At 35.3% G+C, this 18,861-nt stretch overlaps 1 protein-coding gene across 13 annotated transcripts in view; it reads right to left on the bottom strand.

The window, feature by feature from the left end:
- The window catches only part of LOC105471497 (doublecortin domain containing 1), a 503,306-nt gene that overhangs the window by 382,275 nt on the left and 102,170 nt on the right, over window positions 1-18,861 (bottom strand). For all 13 annotated transcript variants that reach the window (XR_011610715.1, XM_011723979.3, XM_071074912.1 and 10 more), the window contains one exon: window positions 165-331. Coding sequence is in view for 12 of the 13 variants with exons in the window: in XM_011723979.3 (XP_011722281.2) it covers window positions 165-331 (167 nt within the window). In the remaining variant the exon portion in view is untranslated. The remainder of the gene's footprint in view (window positions 1-164; window positions 332-18,861) is intronic.

Below are 18,861 nucleotides of genomic sequence, written 5' to 3'. Positions count from 1 at the left end.
GCTTTGAGATTACAGAAGCAGCATTTTTGGCTCCCTAACAGGCACTGAGCTCACAAAATACATGTCACAGTTCTTTTATGACACAATGCCAATCATTGCCTCTATACAACCAAGCACATTTTTAAAACATATAATAAAGCAATTTTTAAAGAGGGATGACTCACCTGTTTATAATATTTTTTTGTAGACTTTAATCGTTGGTACAGGGCCAAAAGAACTCCTTGGATGTACATCTTAGCTCCTGAGGGGCTGAAACCTTCTCCCTTAGAGACCCAAAGTGGTCCCCGCAAAGGTGTGATGGAATTTTGCAGGCATTTTTCAAGCAGAGGAACTATTCGAGAAAAGAAGGGAAAAAAATTCTTTTGACCCAACCCAACCGAAATACACTGCCTGGAACACAGCCCCAATACCAGAGCTAACTCTTAACATCTATTATTTATATCTGACCTGGGTTAAGTCTTAGAGAGGCAATTCCTGCGTTACTAGTGGCCACCATGAAGGATGTATTTATATTGAGACACCCCCCATGCAAGACTCATAAGCTTTGTGAGCACACCTGAGTAGTTCTGAAGTGTGCCTAACTAGCTGCACAGAGTGTCATGGTGTGCACTGATTGCCTTATCTTCTCATTTATCACAGATGAGTTGGAACCAACCTTGCTGAAATCTACTTGCATTGTCCTGATAAAATTGTAAGATCCATGTTGTTTCTGTATATAGCTTCTTGTAGAGGAGTCTATATACCTAAAACATCACATCTGGAAATTATTCATTAAAATATAATCCACACCTTTATAAGCCATCCTATTTGAAGATTTTTGTTGCATTCCTTAAGTAACCCATACAACAGGAAGGCAAGACTGTTTAAAAATAGCAGGGAGAATTTTAAGCAAGCAGTTTATCATACCTTTCTTTTTTCAGTTTCTGGAATATGAAACAGTCAAGGATTTAGGAATGCTATTCCACAACGCGTTTTGTAAACAGATAAAAGATATTTACTTATGGGTATGTACTGCAACATCCACAAGGAGTTGACAAACATGTTCATACACTTTTTCACACGATTAGCTTATAAAGTCTTTCTAGTGTAAAACAGTCCAATAACACGGCAGCTAGCTAACATTTTTCAAGATTTAATTTTCCTCTGAAAAGCCAGAAATCAAGAAATAAAATGGCACACTTGGGAATCCACAAAAAGTAAATATTTTTCTGTATTTGGTCATTATTTAAGTATATACATGTGACACAAACTTAAACATACATAATAACTATATGTATTGGCTACCTTATTCTGATACATATTTCTGCTAGAAAAAGGAATTAAATAGATCACCGACAAAGAAAATAGGTCCGGCAAAGAAAATAGGTCATGCTGTTAGTTATGTTATATGTTGCATATTTTATGCAAAGAGGCCTGGCATAGCAATCTGGAAATTGAATTACAATTAGGTTCAGCTGAGCTGCTGAGAGGCTGAGTTATGCAAATGGCCTTTGCTACTGGTATTCTGCTAAATTTTGCTCTTGGTAAAAAAGTTATGCATTTCATGGCACTAAGTTCCACAACTCTCTAGCAAAGCATAATATATAGTCTGTCTAATATGTTCAACACTAAGGAGAATGTTGAAAACGGGGTTCAAGATTTTGCTACTAATATAGTATAAATAAAGTTAGGAGGAAATTATGAGCCAATGACTGCTGAAACATCTTCTTAGATGTATGCATAAAATTCACTTATTTAGCTTGAGAAACTAATTCCTGAAATTCATCTATCAACCCCATTTTTATACTCTCTTAGAGTAATTGCTTTTCTAAGTCTTATCATAACAAACACCTCAAACTTAAAAAAATATAAGATCATAAATATCATAAAAGCAATACAAATTAAAAGATAAATGAGCTTATATTCAGAATTATAACTCTTCAACCTTTAAAAAATGTAAAATATAAATCAATCTTGATTACAATTTTTTTCAAAAGAAACCTAGCTTAAGAATTATCAGTGCTTTTAGTTTATTGCTACACATTCATATATTACTATGCATTAGATTTTAATTCATACACCTTTAATTGGTATACTCATTGAACCTGCCATACTTTTTGAACACTGAAAGGCACGACATAAATAGATACTAAGTTGAAATAAAATTTAATAAATTGAGCAGTAGATGATAAGCTTGAATGATTTACACCCTAGAGTTAATCTTGAATTTAAACACGAGAAAATTTTATCAGATTCTCTATCTATGCTTGTCACAAAATAACTTTCAAATTCTTTATGTCAGCCCAAGGGACTCCAAAAAAAGCACTTACTAGATCTATCAACAAAAATTCTAGGTTTTTCAAAGTTTACACTGTCCATAAGAATTTTAGGAAAAAAATACAGCTTAGAAAAAAAATTAAAACTATACCACAGCATAAGCAGTGTCAGAATTGATACTGGATGGAAAACAGCTCCCATGTTCCACATGATTTATGTAATTAGGAATACTATGGAAACCAGAAACAGCAAAGCAAAGAAAGCAGTATTCACAAGCAGGTTTTATAAGGGACTTCAGAATCTGCTCTGAACTTGTTGAATAATCTGTTCAGTATTCCAGAATCTCCCTGCTGGAAGCAGGGTCCTCATTATAACCACGAGAGCACTAATAAAGGTTAGCCTCTGAACTAGGGATTAGAAGGCTCTTTCTTTTTGGAAGCTGCAAACTAGTAACTTTGATGATCTTCTTGAAAAGGAAGACAAAGCACACTCCAAGAACAAACAATGTTTCCACTAACTAGGAAGGTACAGAAAACATAAGAAAATGATACGCCTAAGTACTTTAAAAGGATATATAAATCAGCCTATGTTATACTAAAAAATAATAATATTTATTAAGCAGTTAGAATTAAAGAACTGCCCATTTAAAAAGGAGCCTTGGCCTAAAATGTACTTTTAAAATATTATTGAATAATTGATTTTTAAAAAAAAGAAGTCGCTTGACTTTTTAACCTCAACCATAGATTTTAACATGGATGTGAATTAGTTATTTAAGTGTTTTAGTGGATATTCCTAATATTCTATACCAAATCATAGCTCATAAGTACTCTTAACCAATGGTTTTCTTCTCTTTTATGTAGAGTTCCCTTTTTCCCTTATTATTTTTGTGTCCTTCCAACCATGTGCTTCTCTGTCTTCAAACTATTACGTAGAAATATTGCCTCATTCAAGAAGGTTATCCTGTGGTCTTTTAATATTTGTGTGCATAACAACACATAAACATTTCTTCTTATGCGAAAGGCCTGTATTACAGGTGTTCTACCTAGTTTCTCCTGTTCGCATGATTGTGGTAAGAACTTCTCTTTTCTGTATTTTCATTAAGCTAGCCCTCAACATTTCATATTAAATGGTTTGGAAGTTGATCATCCCTTAAATTTAGCAATTATGCATATATCAGTCAAATGGAATCATTTCACTGGGATCATTTCCACCCCTGGAAAGATGAAAAGCTATGTGGATTATTACTTTTTATTCCTTTTGTTTCATCTCAAGTTATGATTATATGGCAAAATGAAAATTAATCCAATCATTTCAATGAGTTTGGCGCTAAGACGGAGGCTGTTGATAACTCATGTGACCAAAAAGAGTAACTTAACTGGACAGAGCTGGTAGTGAGCATCATGGGTAAACAGATTATATAAACAAAACTAGTAGCTATATTAATTTCATAATTATCAACTGACACCTTTCTCACTCACACTGTTTCATTCCTTTCCCATTTTCTCCCCTCTTTTCCCACCTATTAATATATTCTTATCCTTCAAGGCTCATATCAAATGTTACCACCTCTGGCAAAATATCCTAAATGATTTAGGTGGAATTAATTGCTCCCTTCTCTATGCCTCCCATAGCATTCTCTCTTTTTTGTTGTTGTTGTTTTTTGTTTCTTTTTTCTTATCAATTTGTATTAGTTCATATCTTCTCCCCTCCCACCTTCATCCCCCAGTAAATCCTGAAACCTTCTGGAGTTTGAAGCCGTATTTTTTAGTTCGGTGAAAGCAGTGCTCAACAAATGTCTACCAGATGAATAAATGTTGTTACTGCAGATACACTGTAGACAGTCTTCTGGGTAAGTTTTAAGAACATAACTATAACTATCTACGATCATTTAGAAACTGTAACTTTCTATAACTTAAAAAAATTTGATCCAAATTTGTTAAATAAACATGAATATTCCTGAATTTCAAAGCATATTTAGGATGTGTGCAACTGTTTTTATTTTAATTTTCCTTATATGATTATGAAGACTAAGGAGGAAAATAAATATAAAAAGAAAGCCATAAGATTTGGGAAGGAAGCATTAACTAGACAGAAGGCCAGAGATGGGTATTTTTTAGAAGTCCTTGGAAAACCCTTACATACTTTATCCTACCTTGTCATAAATCATGCTTCTATAGAAAAAGGCACATAATAAAATTTAAATGCAGAGTAATAATATTAGATTAAGGTCAAAATAACTATTTTAAATAAAAAAGGTAATTTCTTCTAAGAACCCCAAAAACGAGTTCAAATGTTAAATAAGAAAATAAAGTGTTCAGTCTTCAAGAGGATCTTATATTAAAACTATTTCATCACTGATAAGAAGCGTGAACTTATTTGGGATACATAATGGAGGAAGTACATGACAAGGAACCAAAAATCCCTCTAAAGAGAAACCACAAAGCTAATCAAATTTGTCTATCAGATTTAGACTGGAATATTCTGTCATGATCTATACCTAGGGAATATATATCCCTCTCCAAAAGCAACATCCTACATTGAAAGGGCTACTTTGCATACTGCATTTCAATCTAATATGGAAAGCTACAAAGATCAGGATTTTTTATTAATAGCATTTCAGGAAGCACAGGGAATAATCAAAGGCTTTAATAACTTGCTTACAAAAAAATTAAAAGTCATGACAATTAAATATCCATAACCATAATTTACATAATATTGTAATTTTCACATTTCAGTCAGAGTATATAAGACTATGAAAGAAAAGCACACTGCCCAGAGTATAGTTACCTATAAAGAAACTTCTATATACTCTTTGGCAGCAAGCTGCAGGTCCAACTTCTAAAATACTTGACTATTGCTAACAAGATATCATTTAGAAATACACCAAGGCATTTGGAAATTTCCCACCAGTTCAACCAGTCCAACTGGCATTTTTTTTTTTTTTTAAATGAAGTTGACCTAAAAAGTCTTCTTTGGTCAAAACAAAGTAAATTCTTAAAAGATACTTAGATGCGACTGCTTCCCATTCCAGGAAGTATGACTGCAGGGAGTTTGAGCTAGTGCCAAGGTATGTGTGTATTTTAATGTTCCTTACCCAGCTTTGGGTAATAGCTGGAAAGCTCCTGGTCCCACAGCAACCATTAGACACCATTCAAAAGCATGGTCTGCAGGGAAGATTGAATGATGGAGAACACACTGTCTCCTGTGTTGCTTGATTTATATCAGTGTATTTTTATCCAAACAAAACTAAACTAACAGCTGCTGTGTACTTTTGTTTACATGCTATATGTCAAATCTTATTGTCCCTAAGGTACTTATGAGAAAAGATCTAGCAGTCGTTTTCTTAAATACGGATGCCTACCCAAATTTGGATTTTTCCTCCACTGAACAAAATGACAAGCACACGATTGCTATACTTAGAGCAATCTTTCACAGCTGCTTTAGTTTTTCAGTGATCCTATTAAACTGACGGCATATTGCCTGTGGGGTCTACAGTGTTATAATACTGCTGTAAGAGACATTGATTTGTATGATAGGATCAAACAGAATAGTGATGCATTGAAGGGAAGAATTTCATAGGTCATATTGTTTTTACCTGAGTAAAATTTAATTTGGACATTATGACCTTTATAGGACACTTGGTTATTTTAATTACTCATGTGTGGATGAATGTTGACATTAAGGCTTAGGAGGTATGAAATCTTAGAAAGTCCTCTCCATTTCGAAAATGCAGCCTGAGTCATGTTTTTTTCTTAAACTGAACGAAGTAGCTGTGCATTAAATATGCTGGCACATCTTCTGCTTGAGCAAGTGGACCGAAATGGTGTGAATTGTTAATGCCTTGCTGCTTTGGTTCACGGCTTGTGATTGATCATTTGTAACTATATCTACTCCTTGTTCCATGAAATCAAGTATGGAGTAATGGGTTCATCAGATTTGGGGGTTAAATTGAGAGTGAAGAGGTACTGTGTGTGGAAATAAGAGTTGCCATGTTCAGGGCTGGCCTTGTAACAGCATGGAATCTAAAGGCGATATTCAAAACCACTTCACTCATCATACGCTTACTGATTCTGAATAGGGCCCATTTGCAGGGGACATTTGGTAGTTTTCCAATACGCTTTATGCCTCTTTCTACTTCCACCACCATGCACATCTTTTTTTCATACATCCCCAGTAGCACATTGGTAGAACAGGTCACCATACACAATTCATTTATTTAAATGACTTGATTTATACAAGTAGAAATAAGCTGGGATTCTATTGTCTGATCTTTCTTTTCCCTTCAACAAAAATAATAGTGTGTGTGTCTTTGAAAATACAAGGATTTTGTGAACGCAATTTCTTGGACATCTAAAATATTTGACATTTAGTAGTAATGTAAAATAATTGGTTTGGTATACATGCAATTTAAGATTACTTAAAGAAATATTGAGAATTAACTACACCTAGCCAATTTTTATGTGGCCATGGCCTATACCAATACATAAAATTGAATATGCATGACGTGGTATTGTAAACTTTAAAGCTCTGTACAAAAACTTCAAGTATTATCTTAGTTTTAGGAAGTATAATGCACAGAACTCAACAAATAAATCTAACACAAAATAGAAGCAATGGTCTTCAGAAATGTCATTATATAATTACTTGATCTAATAACTGACATTTTTATTACTTCAGAGTATTTGTATTTATATTACTATCCCAAAAAGTTTAACCCACATGGTATTAAATTAGGCACAAATTAAATTTTGACTCAGTCAGAAAATAAGTAATAGAAAACACAGTAAAACTTAGGAATAAAATCAATTACACAAAGCACTTACATATGTAAATAATATTCAAAAGCAAGCTAATTGTAAAATGTCTTGAAATTCCACTGTTACATTGTATGGTCACATTCATACAAATCTAAAGATGTAGTTAACCTTTTTGTTCTTTTATTTCCTTCTTTTAAAACTCAAAGTAGTAATAATAATAACACCCAGAACAAACATACCTAATTCAGACAGACTTAGAAGTCAGCCAATGTGGGTAAAACAGTTTGGTGCCCTTGAATGTAAATACTAAGTCAACATATTACTTATATTTTAATGATTTATTTAAGATGTAAATAAATATGTCATGAGAGATTTATACTTTAAATGTGATAGACTAAAAAAAGCCTTAATCATTTCAGCAACAAAACTGGAGGATTCCCTTTGACATTTATTTCTCCACCTTTGTTTCACAAAGACAGAATCTTCTATAATTAGTGTTTTTACATATTTTTGTCTATGATTTATTCTCCTAAAAACTCTTAGGAGAAAGAGAATCTCTGCTGAGTCGTGTTCTTTTACATAACTTTGAAATGCTGAGAGCTACGTAAGACATTGTTTTATAACAGGTAGTAGCAATTAGGCTGTTTTCATTGGCAATTATACTTATTACAATATATTTTATAATAAACTTCTGGGATCATGGACAAGTCATTAGAGTCAGAATAGGAGTTTTGACTTTAGAGTTCTAAGGCTGAAAAATAAGAGACATAAAAACCAGAAGACAGAAAGACAAACAAGGATTTTGAAAAAGCAAGGATTTGGTTTAAAAATTACATGAATGACTAAAACAAGTTTACCCCAACAAAAACTAGGAGTGATGATTATATCTTCATGAATATAAAAGAGAGCCTATGTTTTAAAGATTTCAACAGGGAATTTCTGACAAAGATTAAAGAGTCGACAGATAGATTAGACTACTTTGTGAATGTTCAGATTGCACAATTCTGCCTTCACATATTTAATAAAAGATGACAGTGATCCAGTTATATAATGGGAGATCACCAACTGCCACTAAAATACTTTCAAAACTCAAGCCTTAGCAACATTCTTGACAACCTCTGTAGATCAATAGTAAAAATATAAATCAGTGGTTACTTAACCACATTCTGTTTTTGATATAAGCAACATGGGTAGACGAAGTTACTAGAAGACCCTGAGGACCATGTCTAAGAAATCCTGGAACCAAGGCAAAGTCAAAGAGACCACAATTCCAAGGAATGAAGACTTCCTGAGCAGCATCTTTCTGAGACAACAGGCTCTTAACTGGCTGCCTTTGTATACACCAAGTCTTGCCCTAGAGAGATTTAGGGACTGATTAATTACTGCCAGCACTTGGCACCCTTCTTCAGCAAGAGACCTAAATTTTTACATTTCCTAAAATTTGAAAAGTAAAGGTAAATTCTAAGGAACTCAAGGACTGAAGAGAGGCAAATACACTTAAATTTAAAGAAGAAACTTTATCTATAAGCCTAATGTTAATTCCCTAAAAAGTTGTAGAACAGATTATAAAACGGTTTGTGAACCCTCAGGAAAACATACAGTAATCATTAGGACCCAACATGGGATCACTGACTACTAAAAAAATATTTAATGAACAGAGAGAGAGATTCTTGTATGGAGAGAGATTCGAGCTCCCTACATGGAGCTTGAGATTTCCTACACCAACATATAAACAATATTTCTTCCAGTGGGAAATAGGTCACAATACACTGTGGCTACCATCTATTGTCTTTAAGAAAGGTACTGCCAAATCTGTATGCCCCTTCCCAGATAAATGGGTGTATCTGTAGGAGACAAGGTAGGAGATCATGTAATGTTTACAAACCTCCTATTTAAGTCCTCTATTTAGAATTCATGATTGCTTGTTTTTAAATGATTCTATTTAAAAGTCAAAGAGAATTATATTACTTAGTATCCAAAACAAGGCAAAAAAAAAAAGTTATGAGTGGATGCTGCCTTGGCTCACAATTTATTTCCTGAAGAAAGTTATAAAAGGAATCTTTACACACACACACACACACACACACACACACACACACACACATACACATCTCTCTGCCTGGGGCTTGACTGTAGGCTGCAGTTTATATCATTTTGAGTCACCCCCCAAACCCCTAAAGCCCCCTAAACCCTCTGAAAGAGTAGATTTCCGTTAGATATAAATTTTCATTAGTAATGCTGTTCCTGGAGCCTCAACTGTCAGAACTATTGCAGAATTCCACATTTGGCAGAACAGGAGCAGTGCTAGATGTACAAGAATAGTACTAGGCATTTTTAGAGCATCCAAGGAGGAGGAAGCATTTTGACTACACCTAGACCCTCTCTCATTGCCTGAATTTTCCACTTATGTTAGGCAGCATCCCTAATTTTTTTTGAGACAGAGTCTCGCTCTGTCGCCAGGCTGGAGTGCAGTGGCACAATCTCAGCTCACTGCAACCTCCACCTCCTGGGTTCAAGCGATTCTCCTGTCTCAGCCTCCCAAGTAGCTGGGATTACAGGTGCGCACCACCATGCCCAGCTAATTTTTGTATTTTTAGCAGACATGGGGTTTCACCATGTTGGCCAGGATGGTCTCAATCTCTTAACCTTGTGATCCATCCACCTTGGCCTCCCAAAATGCTGGGATTACAGGTGTGAGCCACCATGCCCAGTCCCCTAATTTTTATACTATTTTACAATATCTACTATATTATTTAGCTCTATGCTGAACATGGGAATACAGAGAAGTTTATAAAATCTTCACCCTCATGTAGTTTACAGTCTAGATGAAAGACAGACATTAAACAAATAACTCTCCAAGAAGTTTTATTAATTGCAGTTGTAATAATTACCATACACAGGGTGCTATGAATGTAAGAGGGATGCCCATCTGTAAAGGCTACTTTTATGCGCCAACTTGATGGGATCACAAGGTACCCAGACATTTGGCTGAACATTATTCTGAGTGTGTCTGTGAGGATGTTTAAGCATTTGGATAAGATAAATATTTGAATCAGTAGACTAAGTAAAGAAGATTGGCCTCTTTAACGTCAGTGGGCCTCATTCAATCAAATGAGGGCCCTAATAGAACAAAAAGGTTGAGTAACTCGGATTGTAACTAACTATGCATAGATTCTACTGGATCTCCAGCTTGCCAACTATAGAGCTTGAGTCTTCTCAGCTTCCATAATCACATGAACCAATTCCTTAAAACAAATTGAGAGAGAAACAGAGACAAACAGAGACAGAGAGAGAGAGAGCGACTATAAACAGGTTCTGTTTCTATGGATAACAATAAGAAATACACCACCCTAGACGAGATAGGGAAGGGGAATGGGAGCAAGAGAGTGTCAGGAAAGTTTCTCAGAAGTAATATTTAAATAAAGACCTTAACATGAGTAGGCAATAGCCTGCCAAGAGGATATGGTGAGAGAAAATCCAAGCTGAGGAAACATGTGATAAGGTACTGGGGCAAGAAGGAGAGTGTTTGAGAAACAGAAACAAAGTGATTTGAGTGAAGAGTGGAAGGAGTCAGTAATACTTAAGGATTTTGAAAAAGCAAGGATTTGGCTTAAAAATTACATGAAGTAAAGATAGAGAAGTTGGGAACAAAGAAATCAAATCATGAATGCCATTCAGACCATGATACAATTAAAGTATTGGTTCAGTATGCAAGCTATGAAAGAATGAAATCATTTTTAAAATAGTGTTAGTAGAATGATAAAATTAAAAGACTTATGTCTAAGAGATAAGTGAGCTTGCAGACTCCACTAAATAACCATATTCTTGGAGGATTAATACAATCTGAAGCAGGACTATTAGCATACTGTAAATCTCTGCCCTAATCACAGCCCAGTCAACATTTTTATAATAACTTGAACAGGGTAAAGTTGGTATTCTTACTAAATTTAAATTCTTAGGTGACAGATTAAATATCTGAAAGATCTGGACAGGCTAAACTACTAAATAAAAACCTTAGAGGTAGAAGTTTAGTAGGAATTCATATGTAAAGTTCTGTTCTCACATCTAAACAACTAGCAGTACAAGTACAAGATAAGAAAGAAGCAGCTTAAAAGCAAATTATGAGAATAAATTTGGGGGCTTTCATTGGCTGCAAGTTCAATATAGATCAATTATATGATGTGTCTAATAGGAATAATAATGCAATTTTAGGTAACATAATGACCTGGAAAAAAAGAGAGGGTAGGGCTGTTTTACTCACCATTGATTGACCTGGAAAATTGTGTATAATTTAGGGCCCCACAAAGAGGAATACTGAAATAACTAGATAGAACAGAGAAGAGTGAGCAGGATGATGAGGAGCCAGACAAATAGTTGAAGAGACTAGGGATATCTAACCTCAAAACACTTAAATGAAACATATTCAAATATATGAAAGGCAATCACAAACTAGGAATTAATTTCAGGACCAATGATAAATATTTAAAAGAACAGATTTCCATTAGATATAAAACAGATTTTTTAGAGAAAGTATTTTTTAGAGAAAAATACTTTTTTTAGAGAAAAATACTTTTTTTTAGAGAAAGAGATTTTTTAGAGAAAGTATAGCTGTCAGAAATGGAACAAGCAGTGACGGACAAGTGACTAAATTGTCTGCAACAAGTGACGGACACTTGTTGCAGACAATTTAGAGGAGATTAATGAACAAAGTGAGATTTTGGTGATCACCAAAGGCCCTTCTGATGCTGAAATCAAAAGTAAATCAATCAACAACACTGTTCTGGAGCAGATATTGAAAAAAAAATAGTCATTTTCATTTGTCTTATATTACATCGAGTATCAAAAATGAGAATCTTCTAGCTTTTAAAGTCCTATTGAATGTAGCAAAATACTACTCAGAGTGGTCAGTGAAACACTACGCATGAAAACTACCAACAAAAAGCAGTTAATAGTGAGTAATTCATTGCAAATTTAATTCAACAAAGATATTTTGGAATCCTAATTAATTCATTCACTTAAAAGTATTTTCATCTCTTACTATGTTTTAGGCACTATAACATAGACTATGTTTAATAATTATTTATTTGAATATTAATATTTTTGAGGACCTATGATATGCCCAGTTCCATCATAGATATTAGGAGAGTTTTGGAGATTTTTTTAAAAGTAAAAGACAAAAAGTTCTCTTTAGTTAAAGAAATAAGTACAATACACAAAACAGAAATACTATATAAACAATTTTATGGTTTATGATACAGAAAAAAATCAAAAGAGGTTATGAAAAGAAGGTATTAGTAAACAAAATAAATAAAGTAGGATGTAAATAATATTTTAAAACTTTGCAGGCTGACCTTCCTTGTAAAAAACTCAGAGAGCCCACCTAAGCCATGCCTGAATTCCTGACCCACAAAAATTGAGAAATAGTATGTGTTTTTTTTCTTTAAGCTGCTAAATTTTGGGACAATTTGTCAGGCAGCAATATATAACTAATACCAATTTTAGAAAAGAGTGTATAATGTATAATGAATACAGTGTATTCCATTATTATTCAAAGTATTTGCTGCCCCTCCCTGAAGGAAAAGTACACTTCCCACCTTATTCATGTCAGGTTTAGATGTGTCACTTGAAATGCTCTTCCCCTTAGAAGGGTCAGACATCCTCACACTGTTGAATTAAGAAGACGGCATGTGACTTGCTTTGACATGCAGTCATGTTGGGCTGCAGTCAACCCACACCAACATGTAGCATGAGTGAAAAATAATACATTTGTATAAGCCACTGAAAGTTATAGGGCAAAATAATACACTAAAAGTTGTAGAGTCATTTGTTACCATAAAATAATATAATATATCCTAATTGACACAATTCACTGAACTTTGAATAGATGGAGAATTGGAAGATTATTCCAAGTGGGCAGAAAATAGCATAAAGTATGGTAGGGAAGCTGGGCATCCCACGTGTCACTGAACTGTCTGGAACATTAAAAAGACTGATCTAGCTACAACTAAAGGTCCATGTTGGGTACTTGTGAGTTGTGGGTGATTAAGTCGGATGACTGAGCAAGATCACATAGTGAAGTTTCTTGAATGTGAAAATCGAGAATGTACAGATTCTCCTGAAATGTAAGATTTTGAACAACAACAAAAAAAATGAGGGATATTTAGGGAGATTACTCTGACAATACCAAGGATTAAGATTTAGGAATAGATTTTAGCTGTCTAAACAGTGAATAAAGATTATGTGATAACATTTAAGAAGTACAAATAGCTTACTATATTTGGTACGTATTGCCACAGTAATGTTGCACAACAAACCACCACAAAACTCAGTGGCATAAAACAATAAGCATTCACTTAGCTCATGAGTCTGCAAATTAACAGGGTGGTTCTGCTGGTCTTGGCTGGGCTTGCTCACATGTCTTGGAATCAGCTGGCTGTCAGCTGAGCTAGGGTGACCTTGGCTGGAACAAGTGGGGCAAATCAATTCTGCTCCATTTGTCTTTTTTTTTAAATAATTTATGGAGGTGAAATTCACATAATATAAAATCGACCATTTTAAAGTGAAGAGCTCAGTGGCATTTAGTAGATTTAAAATGTGCAACCACTACCTCTATACAGTTCCAAAACATTTCCATCATTCCAAAGTAAAACCACTTATACATTAAGCAGCCTCTCCCTAGTCTCCTTTTCCCTCAGGCCATGACAAACACCAATCTGCATTCTGTCTCTGTGGATTCATTCACTCTGGATGTTTCAAATAAATGGAATCATACAATATGTTACCTTTTATGTCTGGCTTCTTTCACTGAGCATGTTTTCGAGGTTCACTCATACTGTAGCATTATCAGTACTTCATTCCTTTTCATAGCTGAATAACATTCCATTGTATGTATATACTACCATCTGTTCCTACAGTCGTAGGACATTTGACTTCATGAACATTCATGGACATTTGGCTTTTGGCTATTATGTGTAGTGTTGCTATAAACATGCATGTACATATACTTGTTTGAGTACCTGTTTTTAATTTTTTTGCCTAAATATCTAGGAGTGGGATTACAGGGCCATGTGGTAATTCTGTGTTTTTCTTTTGGAGGACTCATCAAATTGTTTTCCAAAGTAGCTGCACCATTTTCCATTTCCACAAGCTATGTGTGAGGGTTCCTTCCACTTTCTTTACATCCTCAACAACACTTGTTATTCTCTCTCTCTCTGTGTGTGTGTGTGTTTGTGTGTGTGTGTTTTATTATAGCCATCCCAATACGTGTGAAGTAGTACTTCATTGTAATTTTGACTTGCATTTCCCTACTGAGTGTCTTTTCATGTGCTTGTTGCCATTTGTATAACTTCTTCGGGAAAACATTGATTCAAGTCCTTTGCCAATTTTTTAATTGAATTGTTTTTTGCTGTTGAGCATGAGTTCCTTATATAGTCTAGGTTTAAACCCTTTTCAGATAGATAATTTGCAAATATTTTTTCCATTCTATGGTTTGTCTTTTCACTTTCTTGATAATGTCCTTTGGTGCACAAAAATTCCAAAATTAATGAAGTCCAATTTAGTTATTTTTTTATTGTTTTTGCTCATACTTTTGATATCATGTCTAAGAACTGATTGCCAGATCCACAGTCGTGAAAATGTGCACCTACGTTTATTTACGAGTTTTATGGTTTTTGCCCTTTTATTTAGATTGCTGGTCCATTTTGAGTTAATTCACGTTTATGGTGTGAAGTATGGGTCCAACTTCAGTCTTTTACATGTGGATATCCAGTTCTACCAGCACCACTGATTGAAGACACTATTCTTTTCCCAGTGAATGGTCTTGACACCTTTGTCAAAAGTCAATTGGTCACAGATGTATTGGTTTATTTCTGGACTCTGAATTCTATTCCATGGGTCTATATGCCTGTCCTTATGCCAATACCACACTCTTTGAATTGCTGTAGTTTTACTTGTAGTAAGTTTTGAAATTGGGAAGTGTGAATTCACTGCAAGTAGTTTGCAAGGTTAAGAGTACAGTCCAATCCTCCACAAAACTGTCTTTACTTAAGACAACAGCCACATGTTTGGGAATCCCCATGCCACTCTCACTTCTGACCAGCTGGCTACAAATTCTGGGATTTATACTACTCCTTCAGGTTAAATAATTTCTAGATGTCTCACAAAACTCAGGAAAGTGCTATACTTATGGGGTCAAATTGGTCTGAAACCTTGAGAAATACAGAAGTGATGTTGGAGAGCAAATAACAAAAATGTTCGAGACTTATGAAGGGGCTTTGACTGAGTGGCGTCATGTTTTGATGGTGCTTTAATATGCAAGCGCTATGTAGGGCTTTAAGATTTGTTTGTTTGCCTTTAACTTCAGTGGTGTCTAGCTGCCTATATTGGGTCATGTAGTTGAATATACAGTTTTGTAGTTGTATTTTTACTAACAGACCTGTATATAGAGAATAGGGAAACTGACCTTAAATTTTCTAATAAGCAAAGACTACACAGAATTTGAGCTTGATGGGTCAAAGCAACTAAATGCAGCTGGGATTATCTTCCAACAGTCTTGACCTTCAGACAATGTTGAGATTGGATATGGCATTAGTATATTCAGGTGGGCTGTGGAGGACTTAGCTCTACTAGCTGATCATGACTTCCTTACTGTGCAGGCTGCTACTGTTTACTTAACCAAGCTGTGAACTTCACCTGAAACTTCAGGCAAGTTTGAGATTGGGGTTACATTATTTTAGGCGTTGCAAGGTGGAACAATATTTGCTGCTTTTCTGTATCTTGAAGGCAAATCTGTAGACCAGCAGTTTCAAGGATAATGGCAACTGAGTTCTACGCACATGATGGTGACGTTCTGTCTTTAAATTGTTAATATTGGGCCTAGATAGGAAGCATTACATCTGCTGCCTTCAGTTCTACTCTTCATTATGTTATAGTCAACTGTATTCTGGGCCGAAAAGGAAATGTGGATGAGCTAACATTAGATTCACGTGGCTTGTTGATAAACTTTTAAAGTAACCTCCACCAATCAAAGTAGGCTTTAGATTTTATCATATAAATTTTAACCATGGTTCTAAATTTCATAAACCCAAACTGTGGCTTCACCTACAGAAAGGTGATAGACTTTTTACGTAAAAGGAACACTCTATCTTCTTCGGTTAAGGTACAGAAACTATTCGAAGGAAGTGTTGCTAATCTAGGAATCAGATTGCTAAAGGAATCAAGGAGAAAGTAAAGTGGCTTGAAAATATGCTTAATTATTATGATCAGAAGAGAACAGTGTATGCATTAAAATAAAATTAAAGAAGACAAACTGATTTAGCTGGAGGAGATCAGAAATTTCCCTAGAAAAATGGTACATGTCTGACCCAAGCACACACATATTTGACAGGTAGGAAACACACACAAACATGCTAAAACCTGAGATCCTAAACGTCAGGAGAGGGAGACCCATTCAAGTCTAATTACTCTTAAAGAAGTTCTTATAAAAGGGTAAAATATTTTATTTGCTACAAAATCAGAAACAGTAACTGGGACCCAGTGAAACCTTTTAGAAGAATCAAGATAAGATCTTGGAGAGCAGACTGAGAACAATCCCCTAGAGGAGACAGGATCTCGAACGCTTCGAAGAGTTGGTATTTACATTACAGATAAATTTATAGTTAAGAATCTCTTTTGGGGATCACTTCTGAGGAATCTCTTTTGAGGATAGGACAATTATACAAAGAGTGAACATAAAATCTGGACAAATTGGAAAGAAAGATTGGTAAAAATATTACAAAAAAGTGCTGAGTGAACTCTAAAAATAGATGGGCCTGAGATTAAGGAAAGACAAAGACAAGATTAATTACATTACAGTTAATTCAGGCAGAACAATAATTGATCAAAGACACCTGATCCAAGTTAGATGTTAGACTGTGAGAGAAATACATCCTGGGTAGAATTATTTAATTAACAGAAGTGAAAATAGATAAGACTGGTTTGAACAAAGGATGCTATTGACAAACTTAGAACTGATTGACTTCATATCTCTCACTATGAGAGACTCTGTAAGAAAAAATATCTAGAGGCATATGTTAGAAAAATATGAGTATGGGCCAGAAAGCAAAAGGAAGGTATTAATGAAAGAAAAGAAGATACTCAATTGTGGCAAACAATGCTAACTCCAAGCCTGTTAGAAAAGGGAACTTTCTGAAAGGAAGAAGTGTATAGTAGAAGCAAACCTTAAGCATTGCAGAAAACGAGGTGCCTGACAGAAACATTAACTCAAGAGGAGGAGCATTAAAAAACTGAGGAAAGACCATGTCCTTAGGAGGAAATGGCAGCAGTGTTGGTCCTAACTGGGACCATTGGCACATAAGCCAATGGCACATAAGCCAGAAACACGAATACCTGCTTCAATTTGGAAATCCGCCAAAAGTTATTCTACAGTGGGAACTGATGTGGAGATGAGGGGGAAGCTGTGCCCATGAAGTAAATTTCTTAGGCTTAAATAATTCCATAGGCAGAGGCTGTTACAGCAACCACTATGATTGAAGATGCCACTCCTAAGACAAGATGGATGCTATGAAACCAGACAGTGATCACCCTCAGTTGAGCATGGGGTTTAGAAGCACTGACTCAGAAAAAGGAAGGAAGGAAGGAAGGAAGGAAGGAAGGAAGGAAGGAAGGAAGGAAGGAAGGAAGGAAGGAAGGAAGGAAGGAAGGAAGGAAGGAAGGAAGGAAGGAAGGAAGGAAGGAAGGAAGGAAAGAAAGAAAGAAAGAAAGAAAGAAAGAAAGAAAGAAAGAAAGAAAGAAAGAAAGAAAGAAAGAAAGAAAGAAAGAAGGAAAGGAAAGGAAGGAAAGGAAGGAAAGGAAGGAAAGGAAGGAAAGGAAGGAAAGGAAGGAAAGGAAGGAAAGGAAGGAAAGGAAAGAAAGGAAGAAAGGAAGAAAGGAAGAAAGAAAGGAAGGAAGGAAGGAAGGAAGGAAGAAAGAAAGAAAGAATATTAAGATGTTTGGAATTCTTTAAAAGGGAAAAATGATACCTCAAATAAGTCTTTATGACTGGTGCTACTACCAATGCAAACTTCCAGATGTTGCAAGAATGAAACACTCTCACTCTCAGTTCCCTCTTTAAGAGCTCGATGGCTCATGCTTGTAATCCCAGCACTTTGGAAGGCCGAGGCGGGCGGATCACCTGAGGTCAGGAGTTCAAGACCAGCCTGGCCAACATGGTGAAATTCCATCTCTACTAAAAATACAAAAAAAATTAACTGGGTGTGGTGGCAGGCGCCTGTAATCCCAGCTACTCAAGAGGCTGAAGCAAGAGAATCACTTGAATGCAAGAGGCAGAGGTTGCAGTGAGCCGAGATCGCGCCACTGCACTCCACCCTGGGCAACGAGAGCAAGACTCCACTGCAAAAGAAAAAAAAAATAAAAAGAATAATAACAGCAATAATGATGAAAGCTAATTTTATACTATTGAAACATTATACCTTATAATGTTTACCAAGTGTCAGGTACTTGCTCTAAGGACTTAACATATATTTCACTTAATCTTTGCAATGTTGTTAAGGTAAATACTATAATTCCTACCTTAAGGAAACTGTCTCTCAGAGAAGTTAAGTAATCTGTCCAAGGTCATACAGTCCGTGGCATAACTGGAATTTGAATTCTGGTTCAAAAATCAGAGAACTTAACCAACACGTTGTGCAGCCTCTTTGAGACAGAAGACAGTGTGCACTGGTCAATTTTTCCCTCAAGATACTGTAAACTTATAATGCTATAAGTAATGTCTTAATGGGAGATTGCTTCCCAAGAAGTTAGGTCACAGGTCATAGAGCCTGGTCAACAGCATGGGCCAACTGGCATCTTG

Source organism: Macaca nemestrina, chromosome 12 (genome assembly GCF_043159975.1).
Source record: "Macaca nemestrina isolate mMacNem1 chromosome 12, mMacNem.hap1, whole genome shotgun sequence".
Classification (NCBI taxonomy): Eukaryota; Metazoa; Chordata; class Mammalia; order Primates; family Cercopithecidae; genus Macaca; species Macaca nemestrina.
This window is presented reverse-complemented; position numbering and strand designations above follow the sequence as displayed.